The sequence below is a fragment of the Theobroma umbraticum genome, unplaced genomic scaffold, assembly GCF_002168275.2.
Source record: "Theobroma umbraticum cultivar Fairchild unplaced genomic scaffold, ASM216827v3 scaffold_81.0, whole genome shotgun sequence".
Lineage (NCBI taxonomy): Eukaryota > Viridiplantae > Streptophyta > Magnoliopsida > Malvales > Malvaceae > Theobroma > Theobroma umbraticum.
Window position 1 is genome coordinate 1,776,741 of NW_018397268.1, and position 14,304 is coordinate 1,791,044.

Sequence of the window (14,304 nt, forward strand, 5' to 3'; positions counted from 1 at the left end):
TACCCTTGTCATTTGTGATTGTAATCTTGTTCTTCTGGCCGGTAGTCTTGTCCTCAGCAGAGACATTCAGGATACCGTTTGCATCAATATCAAAGCAAACAGTGATTTGAGGAACTCCCCTAGGTGCTGGAGGAATACCAGAGAGCTCGAACTTACCCAACAAGTTGTTGTCCCTAGTTCTGGCTCTCTCACCCTCGTAAACTTGAATCAACACACCCGGCTGGTTATCAGAGTAGGTCGAGAACACCTGCTCCTTCTTGGTGGGAATAGTGGTGTTCCTTGGAATCAAAACAGTCATAACACCACCAGCAGTTTCCAACCCAAGGGACAGAGGAGTAACATCCAAAAGCAATAAATCCTGAACCTTCTCATTTCCTTCACCACTCAAAATGGCAGCCTGGACGGCAGCACCGTATGCTACAGCCTCATCAGGGTTAATACTCTTGCAAAGCTCCTTGCCATTGAAAAAGTCCTGCAACAACTGCTGCACCTTAGGAATCCTAGTGGAGCCGCCAACAAGGACAGCATCATGGACACTGCTCTTATCCATCTTAGCATCCCTCAAACACTTCTCAACAGGCTCCATACACTTCCTAAAAAGATCCATGTTAAGCTCCTCAAACCTCGCACGAGTAATAGTTGAGTAAAAATCAATACCCTCATACAAAGAATCAATCTCAATTGTGGTTTGAGCAGTGGATGAAAGAGTCCTCTTAGCTCTCTCACAAGCAGTCCTCAACCTCCTCAAAGCTCTGGGGTTCCCACTAATATCCTTCTTATTTTTCCTCTTAAACTCTTGAACAAAATGGTTCACCATCCTATTATCAAAATCTTCACCACCCAAGTGAGTATCACCAGCGGTAGCCTTAACTTCGAAAATACCTTCTTCAATAGTAAGCAAAGAAACATCAAAAGTACCACCACCCAAATCAAAAATCAAAACGTTCTTTTCACCAACACTGGAAGCTTTCTTATCAAGACCATAAGCAATGGCAGCAGCAGTTGGCTCGTTAATGATTCTCATAACATTAAGCCCAGCAATGACTCCGGCATCCTTGGTGGCTTGCCTTTGGGAATCATTGAAATAAGCAGGCACTGTAACGACAGCGTTTTTTATGGTGGAGCCAAGGTAAGCCTCAGCAATTTCACGCATCTTGATTAAAACCATGGAAGAGATTTCCTCAGCAGCAAATTGTTTCTCTTCGCCTTTGTAATTGACTACAATCATGGGCTTATCACCAGGCCCAGCAATAACCTTAAAGGGCCAAAGTTTGATATCGCTTTGGACCGATGCGTCCGTAAATCTTCTCCCGATTAATCGTTTGGCATCTGTTTTATTATTAACAAAGCTTATAGTCAACAAACGATAAAGATAGAGTCAACTCTTTTAATAATCGCTGATCCTAAAATGACGTCATCAATAAAAAATAAAACCAGAAAAATAGATTTATACAGAGATCTAAGAACATACAACGTCGCAGATCTAAAGCAAACTATGTTCATTCCTTCAAAATAAAATAGAGAGGGAATCAGGGATTACCGAAGACGGTGTTGATGGGGTTCATGGCGACTTGGTTTTTAGCAGCGTCACCGATTAAACGCTCGGAATCGGTAAAGCCCACATAAGACGGAGTCGTACGGTTTCCTTGATCGTTGGCGATGATTTCGACTCTGTCGTGTTGCCATACTCCGACGCAGGAGTACGTCGTCCCTAGATCGATCCCGATCGCTGGTCCTTCTCCCTTTCCGGCCATCGATACGAATTACTTCGAAAACAGAGAAATGAACAAAATCGGCGGCTTAGAGATCAAAGAAAATGGTTTAGGGTTTTTTAGGTTTGACAGCGCTTTGCCTTTCGTTTAATGAGAAGAGAGTGGGAGGGAAGAGGGAGTTATATAGTAGAATACTGGTATGCGTTTTTGTGGTTAAGAGTTCTAGAAAGTTCGACAAAGGGAATTCTTAGCCGTCAGATTTGAACCTCCTGTTCCCACCTAAAATCTCTATCACCTGGTTGGTTCTGGACATTTCTTTTTTCTGTTATTTTTTCATTTTTTGATGAATTATTTATTACAGAATATTCTACTCCAATAAGCGCACTTTTTGAGGAACTTCGAATCCTCCGTTGGAGAATCTCTTCCCGCGCTTTCATTTTCATTTGTTTTATTTTTTAATAATAATTATATAAAGATAAAATATTTTTAAAATATATAAAATTTAAATTATCAATTATAATATTGAATGATTTAATTTATTTATAAATTAAATACATTTTATTTATATTTTATTTATTTGAATTTAGCAGTCTAGTACGCTGACGTGTCTACTTTACAAGTCACATACAGCTAGTTTGAGCCATCGTGGACGGTGGGCTGACCACACGGTGAGGATTCTTCTACGCTAAGACTAAAAACAATCATTTTATTTTATTTATTTTCTTTTGTTTTGGATTAATAAAAGTTGGAAAGAAATTTCAAACTCAAACAATTTTAATAAAATTGGATTTATGTTTCATGTCATTATCGAGGATCTACTATTTAATTATCAGCTAATAATAAGATTAAAATAAATTTATCACTATGATGTAAGTCAATAATTAAAATTTTCACCGTTGAATTTTGCATTTATAATTTAAATTTTGTTTGTTTTTCAGATATTAAGTAACAAAATGTTGATAATTTTTTATTTTCATTAATAGAATATTTGGTGAAATATTTTAATTTTTTAATTTTTACTTAAAAATCATTGAAATTGAAAATGCAATGACAAAATTTATCATTCACATTAAAAATATGTTCTGTGAATATTTGAAACTCATTATTTTTTTAATTAAAAAAATTAAAATTATAATAATTAATTATTATTAATCAAAATACTACTTATCATTTTATATTACATAATATTACATACTAATATATAATAGAAGACGGTGTAGCATATTATTATGATATGATAAAATTATCATACCGTGTTTTTTATTTTTAGTGTCAATATCACTTCAATATCACGAATAAATATTATTTTAATTATTAATTATAAAAATATATTTAATTTAAAATAAATTTATGAAACTTGATCAAAAATAATAAAAGAATAATTTATTTAAATTTTTTTAAAAAATTTAAAAAATTTTCACTTATTATGCTATTATTATTCAATTAATTATAAAGATTGTTTTGCGGTAGGAAAAAAGTAAGAAAAAGAAAGTCCAAAATACAAAGAAAAGGGCTAAACGAGAGGCTTTAACATCCCGAATTGGGCAGTCCAACTACATTCCAATTTCTGCTAATTCTTATACAATAGAGTAACTTCACCATAGTCAATCCTCAGCAATGAAAAATATTTAACTATTTTTGTCGATCATTTCGTTCTTCCACCTTGTTAGCTTCAAACTTTATACTTTGACGAGACGATGAAAAAGCCTTTGAATTGGCAAGAATACACAGTTCAAAGTTGCGATTTCACGTGGATCATAATTTGAGAGAAAATCATGATTAACTAGTGACAAACCCTTTTCTTCTTTGTGTTAGTAATTTCTTCATTTGTGCAAATTGATGTGGCCATTGATTGTTCATGGATGAACCTCTTTTTCAAAGGGTTGCTTTTGTTTATAACCAATCCCTTGTTTCTTTCTGATTCAACAATTTCTATGCTGTTTTCCTTCATCATGTCGAAGAAAATTTATGGTTTCTGCTATAGCATCAGCACCTTACTGCCACTGTAGTTTCCCTAACAATGGTAGCCAAAGGTTTCCAGGAGATTCCAATGACAGAATAAGCCAAAAGGGAGGGAAAGAATTGGGGAAAGAGAGAGAAGTTCTGATGGAAAAATGTTTGCTGGAAACATGGCAAGAGAAAGTTCATCTTGCCTGATATCTGAATAAAGTTTTTCCAAACCAATTAAGCATATTGACCCCCCATATTTAGACACCTAGGTGGGGAAAAAAGATCCACACAGAATTTCCAAAAAGTACTTAAAACAATATGCTGGGATTCTCTCTGATTATGTAGTAGGATTTAGCAGAGAGAAAAGGACAGTAATCACTGTGCTGAATTACCTATAATGAAGCCCTTCTACAAATTATAGGAAGCACTGAGAAATATTACAGATGCAAAACTTTTGATTAACCTCAACAACAGGAGAAAACAATATCACAGCTCCATCCTTTTTCTTTCCTTTCATGGCTTGGATGGTGGATGCCGGTTTCCGATTGGGTTTGGGGAAGATGGAACCTTACGCATGTTATCATTGAACTGTGTTTCAGGTTCCTTCTTTTCTCCACAAGGAAAGACAGAGGCATTCATGTCAGCCATTTTTCATCATAATCAAACAAAGGGTAAGACCACATTGTATTTAGCAATAAGCAAAACTCACCCAAGTAGATAACAAGAACCTGTTGCCAGAATTTGGTTTAGGTTTAGCAGTTCTGATCTTCGTATCCTCATCAACTGTAAAAAAGAGTTTCAAAAAAAAAAAGAGAAAAAAGCAATGTAATTTGTCGTCTTTTATCAAAGATTACAAGTTCTGAGATTGCCCGAAGTGATATATATATATATATATATATCAGGTAAGAAAAAGCTTGCCTGTTCCCATGGCTTGAATCCTTATGGCTATAGAAAACTGAGATTGAGAAGCTGTAACAAGGAAAAATGCAATGATCAGATAGGCTACAACTTGTATTCTCTTCATCTTTGGCGCCAACTCAATGTGCTTTCACCCTTGGTGCTGGTCTTAGTGAGCACATGAGGAAGAGGGACATATTTATGAAGGACAAATTGGCTACTTCATCATGACTTGGTTTGAAAACAAGGGCAACTTCTTGTAAAAGCTGTCTGGGAATCCAATGCTTTTTCACAGATTCGGATTAATAAGGCTAGAGATGTGGGATTTTCTTGGCGTTGCACGTTGACTTGAAGCTTGAGCTTTGATCATGGGCAACCATATCATTGGGCTATCAAATCTATGGTCCTCCCACTGTCTCTTCCAGCCTAAAGTTGATTGCAACAGCTGGGTGTTGGTATGGGAATGTTGTTGATTTTCTAATCATGTAATAGAAACGTCCAAAATCATTGCCTTTGCAACTTGAAGATGCAAATCCAAAGCACCTGATTTGTTGTTGGGTGAAAAACTGTTTGCAATAGCTCCTCAACTGTTCTGCCTTTCTATTTCTTTTCTCATCAAAACACGTTTTCTGCAGAGAAAATAATCTGTCAAGTTAGCTCTAAAAAATTGAAGATTGTACCACCCTCCCTTGAGCAGATTTCGAAGTGCTTTCATCTCAAACCTTTTTCCCTTTTAGCTTTTAATGGTTGCCTTGGGATGCACACTCTTCACATTCAATAATATATTTTCAATCTTTCTGAAGCCTGTTGAATTCACCTCATTCCTCATTAACGAAGGCATTTACCAGAGAGGTAATCCTGCCCCTTTTCTTCATTGGTTTAAAAGCTAAAAATGCATGTTTCTCAGCTAAACTGATCATTTGACATGTTGCCTGGTAGATTTTTCTTGTACTGCAACATGGTAATATCAGCATTTGTCAAGGTTTCTTTATGCTTTTGTTGCACATGATCAGTCTTGAATGCTGTTAAACTGTTCTTAACCTCTTGGAGAAGTTCTATATATCCTTGAATACATGGCCTGTCTCTCATTATCAAAAAGCTTTTGTTGCAGCTCTGTCAAGAACTATAGTGTGTTAGCAAAAGCTTGATGGGGTCTTCTACCACAATTATCATTGAGAAAAAGTTGTTAAAGAGTGGGACACCACTTGGCAACAAAGAAAAGAAAAGGACTCTTAAAACCAAGGGTCTATAATTATGCTGCATACCTTCCATTGACCTCTGAATGAGACAAGCTGTAATGATGCCTTTTAGCACTGTTAATAAGGATTTTCTGTCTGGAATTTTGTAGGTTTCATTAGGTAATTGATTACATTCTCATTCATATGGGGTGGGTTTTTTCCTTTATTATTTCAAATTAAAGCAGTAGGTTTGGCTTCTTTTGATCTTTCCCTGTTATGCTTGTGGCTTGTTCTGTGCTATAACCCTTTTTGGTCCTCCTTCGTTGAAGAAGAGTCAATTTTGGCACTTCCATAGGGTTTTTCCACAGCTGTTAAGATCCAATCATGTTAATTCAGAGATTTGCAAGTACTATTGGTTAAACTAAGTTATTTAGGGCGCGAGAGGTCCCAAGTTCAATTCTCCGAGTGCCCCAAATATTATACATTTAACTATGCTTTACTTTTAATAATAATCTATTATCAATAATAGAGAAATTAAATGAGTTAAAGGTGAGACAATAACAAATCTCTTTTGTTTTGTTTCATATGCTATTTGTGGCCATGTGAAGGGGAAAAACAATATGGCTTTAAACAAGGAATAAAGGTGACTCCTCCCCTCTAGACTCTACCAAAAGAAAATGATCATCACATCTAAAACCAAATCTTTTGTATCTTGGTGAGAATATTTTGCCTCTTACCATATGCTTCATGCTTAGGGTCCTATTGCCCTAGCTTAGGGCCATAGCTTTTCTCATTGTATGGCACATGTCCAAGATCCTTATAGGAAAAAAACAAATAGAGTTATTGGAACCCACAATTTTGAAGAGACTAGAGAACATATGAGCTAGATTTTTTTGCATGAAAGTTTGAAGTTTGATGATCTGAATTCTTCCCTTAATTGGTTTGAAAAAGAAAAATAGTAAATAATTAAAGATAAGTCACACTTATATTCATATTTTTCTCATAAATAATATGGGACTTTTAGTTGAAAGTCCCATTGATTTTTCATATGATATATTTCATTGAAATTCCTTTCATTAATTTAATTTTAACACTTGAATTCAAAGGGTTATTTTATTTTTAATATGTTTATAATTATTTTTATATCAATTATATTGAGGAAATTGTGAAAATTTGGCAACAAATTTTACCCTTTACCAATAGTGTTTAAATAAACATAAAAACGTATTACATAAGTCATTTTTTATTACATTCAATCAAACTTCTATATTTTTATTTTAAATTAAATGAGTTCTCATAACTAATAATTAATTAATTATAATTAATCAAATTTGTCATTTTTCATTTTATGTCACATAATATGCTAACATGTTATAATAGATAGTGATATAACATTATTTTATATAACATGTCATATGTGTATAAAAAATTATAAATAACATTTTGATTAATAATTGTTAATAAACCGTTAATCATAAAAACTTATTTTATCTAAAATAAAAATAAAAATATTTAATTTACCATAATAAAAAATAAAAATTTATTTAAATTTATTAAATAGTTATGCGTAGAAGTACCATACTTCTTCTAATGAAAAAAATATATAAAAAGAAGGATCTTATTAATAATTAATTGATATCTTCCATGCTTAATTATTAATTATTGATATCAAAAAAACATATTACCTCTTTTTTTTTCTTTTTTATAATATCCCTCTAACTTTTTAATCTCGTTTAAAAACAAATAAAAATTAAAAAAAATCGAATAAAATTTTAAAGAATATCGGCAAAAGATTGTACAACAATTACAATCTGGCACAGGAAGTCTTTAATGGCACAGGAAGTCTGGTGAAGGCAAGGTCATTGTACAATTACAAAAGATTCACTGCACAAAGGATGTCGGCAGCAAAGGAACCTAAGGAAGGATCCAATCGCACAACAGACCAAAAGCTTTTCCGAAATCCTGAAGAGGGAGCAGAAACCATAACAGTTTCAGCCATCCTACTCTCAAAAAGCAGCAGCACTTGACACCAATGGAAAGTGCACGTCAAAGAAGAACCCGGCAAACAAAGACACGAATCAAACTCAGAAAATCCAGCTCCCCTCCATTAGCGAGCCCACAAAAACCTCCACCACAAAGATCCTCAACAGTTGTGCTCGTCGCTCAACCAATGCCAACCCCAAAATAATGTCCAAGACAGCCGAGCCTTACCCTCAAAGCCCAGCTTTGATTCTATCAAATTTGATCACTCCTCAAAGAAGCAAGAGAGGAACAGCCAACACAGATTCCCTGTAAAAATCCAGGTTTTTACTCACTTATCCTGGAAAGTACGCTACCCTTCTGATCCTGAAAATTCCCACTTTTCAATTGTAAGGTCATAACCCTTTCTTCATGTACTGTTAGAGTTTAATTAGAATTCCTTGCTGTTATTGTATTTATCATGGTGGGTTGTTTTTACTGTTATTGCATTGACTAGAGTTGCATTTCTGTGGGGATCTTGTGCTCTTCAAATTCTAATGGTTTCCCGTACAATTCCTCCATGAACCTTAATTGGTCTTATAAGTGATTTTCCTGACGTTGCTGTAGCTTGCTTCTTGACGGTGCTGGATTTGCATGGACTGTCATTAGATGTCAGACTAGCAACCGTTAATTAATTAATTAATTAATTAAACTTAAAGCAAGCTCGCCATATGGTGAAGGCATGAGCATCTGCGATTTCTGCAACAAAAGCTGTGAGAAGTTTGTTTATCGTTGTTCTTGTAATTTAGACCTCCACATCAAGTGTGCTTTGTTTCAATATAACATTGCTGAGAAAAATATTAGAGAGCTTCAACATATTGCACATAAGGAGCCATTGCTCTCCACTGAAAATCATACTGAAGAACTCAAAGAAGCCAAGTTCTTTGTATGTTGGATGCCGTTATTCGATGATGTATACTTTTCTCTTGATTGTGGATTTTGTCTGCATAAGAAATATGTTGAGCTATTTTTTGAAATCAAGCATCTTTGCCATGGCCAACGTTCCTTTTTTTACAATTTAGTATCTATTTGGTCTTTTTTTTCTAGTTTAAAAACTATTATGAAACTGTTATGAAAAATAATAATTTTTAAAATTAAGTTAAATCTGTTTGGTAAATTTACTTTTATAAGTTTTTTTTTATAAATAAGTTGTTTGATAAAATAATTTACATAAGTTTTAATTTTGATTAATTACCATAAATGGTATTTAATAAATAATTTTCTATTAATCCCAAATTCTTTTGTTCATAATGGAAAAAAGTTAATTTTAGTTTTTTATTTATAAAAAGTATAAAAAGTATTTTTATATAACATAAAATTTATAATTAATAATAAATCATATAAAAATAAAAACAGATAATGTTGAAATTATTTTTAATAAATAAGGATATTTTTGAAACAACAAGAAAAACTTTCCTAAAAAAGAAGCTTGTTTTTAAAAAAAAAGGAGAGAAAGCTCCTCCCAAGAGCTTTTTCTAAAGCTCTTTTTTTCAAAATTTTATTCTTTAAAAGAAAGTTATTTATTTTTGTAAGAGTTTTTTCAAATTTTTGTTTGATCTGATTTTTGTTTTTGAAAAATAGATAAACTGAAAAAAATCAAACCCAACAAGCACTTAATAGTAATCATCTTCGTTGTAAGATACGTCACCATCACCTCTTATTGTACATGGACGTTGTCATGAACACCCATTCTTTAGGTATTTAAGACAATCCTCTTTCATATGTGATGCATGTGGCATGTCAAGAAATTATGTTTCTTATATTTGCTCAACATGTAGCATTGGCGTCCACAAAAAGTGCATTTCATTAACGAGCATCATCAAAAGCGCGTGGCATTACCATCTTATTTTTCACAACTATTTTGTAGTAAACAACGAATATAGAATATTGAAATGTGGAATATATCATGATCCGTAATTTATAAGCTTATTTAAGTTTTATTTTTAAATTTTAAAATTACACAAGATTCGACTTAAGTTTCGACCCGTGACGTAAATAATAGATTTAATTTATTAATTTTTTTCATTTGGGTAAGTAAAATTTTTAAATTCAGTAATTTTTCATTGACACCTATGTCTTAATACGATGATTGAAACAATTTATTCATCCTTAAATTTTTACAAAAAAATAAAATTTAATAATTAATTACTATCTTCCATGCTTAATTATTAATTTGAATGACACTCCTTTTTTTTAATATTATTCTACCTTTGTAATCTCATTTAAAAAATAAAGAGAAATTAAAAAAAGGATAAAATTTGAAAATGTTATGAAATATAACTGAAAGAATAACTATAAAAGAAATATAAGAAAAGGTATTTAAAGGGAGTAGAAAAGTCTTATTCAAGTGTGCATCTACCAATAAAGTGAAGGGATCAATTTATAGACTAATAACATTTTATCTAGATTGAATTTATAAGATGAAGATAATACTAAAAGATTAGATTGATGGATTAAATCTTAATTTTCATCTAATCTAATTTACATCCAAATATAGATATATATAGTATAAATGGATATTTACAAAAATATTCATAACACTCTCCCTTGAATATCTATTATATCAAGAATATGCCTCGTTAAAACCTTACGAGGAAAAAAACCTTACAGAAAAAAAAATCTGAGTGAAGAAAAAGGAATATATAATTTTTTACAAAAATACGTTTTTGAAATACTGCCTCATTAAAAACTTTATTAAAAAAAACCTAGTAGGAAAAACTTTGATTAAGAAAAAAAGTACAGTGCGTATTTTACTCCTTTCAATTACTGCATTATAAAGATCTTTAAAATGATGCATTTTAATCTTTTATACCAACTTTTTAAATGTTGCAATAAGAGTGACTTCGGTGAATAAGTCTGCTAGATTATCACTTGACTAAATTTGTTGAACACTAATGTCACCCTTTTTTTGGATATCATGAGTGAAAAAGAATTTTAGTAAAATACGTTTTGTTCAATTGCCTCTAATGTATCCTTCCTTTAACTGTATTATGCAAGCAGTATTATCCTTATATAATGTTGTTGAAATTTTCTTTTTAATTGACAAGCCTCACATTTCTCAAATATGTTGAGTTATAGATCTTAATTAAACACATTCAAGACTTGTCTCATTAATTGCTAAAATCTTTGCATGGTTAAAAGAAGTAACAACCATAGTTTGTTTTATAGAACGCTATGAAATAATCATATCTCCATATGTGAACAAGTAACCTGTTTGGGATCAAGCTTTGTGTGGATTAGATAAATATCTTGCATCTACATAACCAATTAAATTTGATTTTAATACATTTGAATAATATAAGCCCATATCCGTTGTTTCTCGAAAAATATCAAAATATATGTTTAATTCTATTCCATTGTCTTTAAGTTGGAAAAGAACTATATCTTGCTAATAAATTCATAACAAATGATATATCAAGTCATGTATTACTAGCAAGATACATTAGTACTCCAATTGCAATAAGATATGATACTTCAAGACCAAGAAGTTCTTCACTATTCTCATGAGATTAGAAAAAGTCTTTTTTTTTACAGTTAGTGACCCTACAGCCATTGTTGAACTTAATAAATATGTTTTATCCATATAAAATTATTTTAACACTTTTACTATATAATTAGATTGATAGACAAAAACTCTATTTGTCAGGAGTTCAATTTGAAAAACTCAAACAACACTTTGTTTTCCATGGTCTTTCATCTTAAATTATTTCTTTAAGTAATTCATGACTTTTGATAACTCTTTAGGAGTTCTAATAATATTTAAGTCATCAATGTAAACAGCAGTTATCACAAATTCATATTTGAATTTTTTGTTAAAAACACAAAGACATATAGGATCAATTTTATAACCTTCTTTCAACAAATATTCATTAAGGCAATTATACCACATACGTCAGGATTATATTAATCCACATAAAAATTTATTTAATTTGATCGAATAAATTTTCTAAAAATTCAAATTTTGTGCTTCAAGCAATTTAAATCTTTTAGGATTTTCATATAAATATCGATATCAAATGAGCCATACAAATAGGTTATAGGTACATTCATTAAACGCATTTAATTTTCTTATTTATTATCAGACTAATTAAATATCAATAAGTAATTGCATCTACCATAGGAGAATACGTCTCTTTATAATCAATACTAGATTTTTGGGTAAAACCTTGTATGACAAGCCATGATTTTATATCTCACAATCTTATGTTTCTCATTTCGTTTCCACACAAATACCTATTTATATCTTATCAATTTTACGTCATTTGGTGTATGTACTACAAATCCAAAAACTTCACGTTTTACAAGCATATTCAATTTAGCTTTTATTGCATCTTTCAATACTGGCCAATCATTCTATGTCTACATTCTTCAACAGATGTAGGTTCAAGATCTTCATTTTTCAATATTTGCTACATTGTATGCAAAAATATCGTCAATGTTATTTCATTCCAATTCCATCTTTTTCTTGTCATGACATAATCTATTGAGATCTCTTCATTGTGTCAAGGATCTCTTCTGAAGTTTTTGTTTCCTCTTATTTACCATCTTGAATATTTGCTCCTTCTTTTTTAAGATTTTATCTTTGGAACCGATTAGTCTTCATGGCTTTGGCGTGCCTTGTTTTATAGGAACATTAATGCTAATTGGAGCATTTGCAACTAGTATATAAGATTTAGTTATTCTCTTTAGGTCAATAAATGCATTTGGTAACTGATTTACTATATTTTACAAATAAATTATCTTTTAAATTTTTTATTCATATTAGTTTGTATGAGAATCAAAACTAGATAATGATAATTCATTTTAAGAAATTTTCTTTTCTAGTTGCTTATTTTCTCCCTTTAATGTTGAAAAAATTATTTCATTAAAATAACAATTGAAAAACTTTGCTATGAATAAATCTCCTATTGATAATTCTAAATATTTAATTGCAAATGTATATTCGTATCCAATATATATTTCTAACCTCCTTTGAGGACTCATCTTTGTGCATTGTGATGGAGCAATTGAAACATATACCACACATCCAAAAATTCTTAAATGAGAAATATTTGATTCTTGATCATAAACTAATCATATAAAAGAGAATTTATAATAATTCATTTGGCCTGATGCATACAAATGTTACTACATCTAAAATGACACTCCCCCAAATAGAAATTAAAAGTTTAAATTTAAGAAGTAATGGTCCTGCAATCAATTGGTAGTGTTTAATAAACGATTCTACTAGACCATTTTGTGTTTAATAAATAACAGGTTCTTCAACAGTTATTATAACTGATATGCAATATTAAAAGCCTGAAATGTAAATTCACCAGTATTATCATGACGAATAATCTTGATTACATAATCAGAAAAATATGCTTTCAAATAATTTGGGCAATTAATCATGCAAATGTCAAGTTACAAATTGATAATAAGTACACATTGATCATATAGTCAATTCATCGATTAAGGCTATAAAATATTTAAATAGTTCACATAATGGATGAATGAATCCACATATAACCCTAAATATGTTTCAAAAATGTAAGAAATTCGATCTCAACTTTATCTGATGATAGCCTTATAATTTATTTACCTTAAGAACAAGCAGCACATGAGTATTTCATTAAATTGAAAAAACTTTTGGTTTTTCAATGAATGATTATATTAATTTTTAATAACTTTTAATATCATTATTCATCTAGGATCGTCTAACTGGTCATGTCAAATATTAAAATAATTAGGAAACTTCTAGTTTATTATAGGTTTTAATTATTCTAATATTTATTTAATTTAATCCAGAAAACAAAGCGATTAATTTTTTTTTCAACACACACTTCTTATTTGAGATAATAGATGTAATATAGAGGTATTAAATGTCTCTTTTATTTATTGTCTCAATATAATATCTATTCAGACGAACATTTTTAAAACTTAATAAACTTCTTTAAGATTTAGTAAAAAATAGTACATCCTTTATTATAAACTTTGTTCCTCAATGTAGTAAAATATTGGCGCTTTCGGAACCTTCAATTAATCTTGTACTGTTAGATATTGTATTGACATTGATTTTTTTTGTCAAGTAGGAAAAATATTTCTTATCTTTAAATATAATGTGCATTGTAGCAATATTTGCTAGACATATATTTACATCATAAATCTTAGATCCAACAATATAAATATCCTTTTTTTTAACAAAAAAAAAGATATATACCATAGGAAACTTATAAATTAATATAAAAGAACATTATATACAAAATTAAATCATATAATAAGAATATATCATTTAAATATAATGAGAACATATGAAATAATAGAGTTATACTAAAATATATCAATTACTATTAAGTTCATTCTCGGATATTTTCATTATCAATCAAATGATCAATTCCTTTTTCAGAACAAGAAAATCAACAATGGATATTTTCATTACGAATCAAATAATCAATTCCTCTTTTAGGATGGACAAACATCTTGATACGCTATATCAGCATAGCTATAGTTAAAATCATCACAAGATATTTTAGTTTTCAAGTGATGCTTGATAAAATTCAATATGTATA

The 14,304-nt window shown here is 30.7% G+C and overlaps 2 protein-coding genes across 3 annotated transcripts in view; both read right to left on the reverse strand.

Moving 5' to 3' along the window:
- The window catches only part of HSP70 (heat shock protein 70), a 3,791-nt gene extending 1,917 nt beyond the window's left edge, over positions 1-1,874 (reverse strand). Inside the window, exons 1-2 of the mRNA XM_089785066.1 lie at positions 1,541-1,874; positions 54-1,329 (exon numbers count right to left, since the gene is read on the reverse strand). Coding sequence (XP_089641192.1) covers positions 54-1,329; positions 1,541-1,754 — 1,490 coding nt within the window. The 5' untranslated portion in view covers positions 1,755-1,874. The remainder of the gene's footprint in view (positions 1-53; positions 1,330-1,540) is intronic.
- Positions 1,875-3,838: 1,964 nt separating this feature from the next.
- On the reverse strand, positions 3,839-4,720 carry LOC110424898 (uncharacterized). 2 transcript variants are annotated; one of them, XM_021439600.2, is made up of 3 exons: positions 4,581-4,720; positions 4,372-4,445; positions 3,839-4,265 (listed from the first exon to the last, which is right to left on the reverse strand). In XM_021439600.2, exons 1-3 carry the CDS (start codon positions 4,684-4,686, stop codon positions 4,176-4,178), a joined length of 270 nt encoding a protein of 89 aa, XP_021295275.1. In that variant the 5' UTR covers positions 4,687-4,720; the 3' UTR covers positions 3,839-4,175. The 2 variants fall into 2 exon arrangements, with proteins under 2 accessions (XP_021295275.1, XP_021295274.1); XM_021439599.2 differs by having other exon boundaries at positions 3,839-4,268.
- Between the last annotated feature and the right edge of the window lie 9,584 nt (positions 4,721-14,304).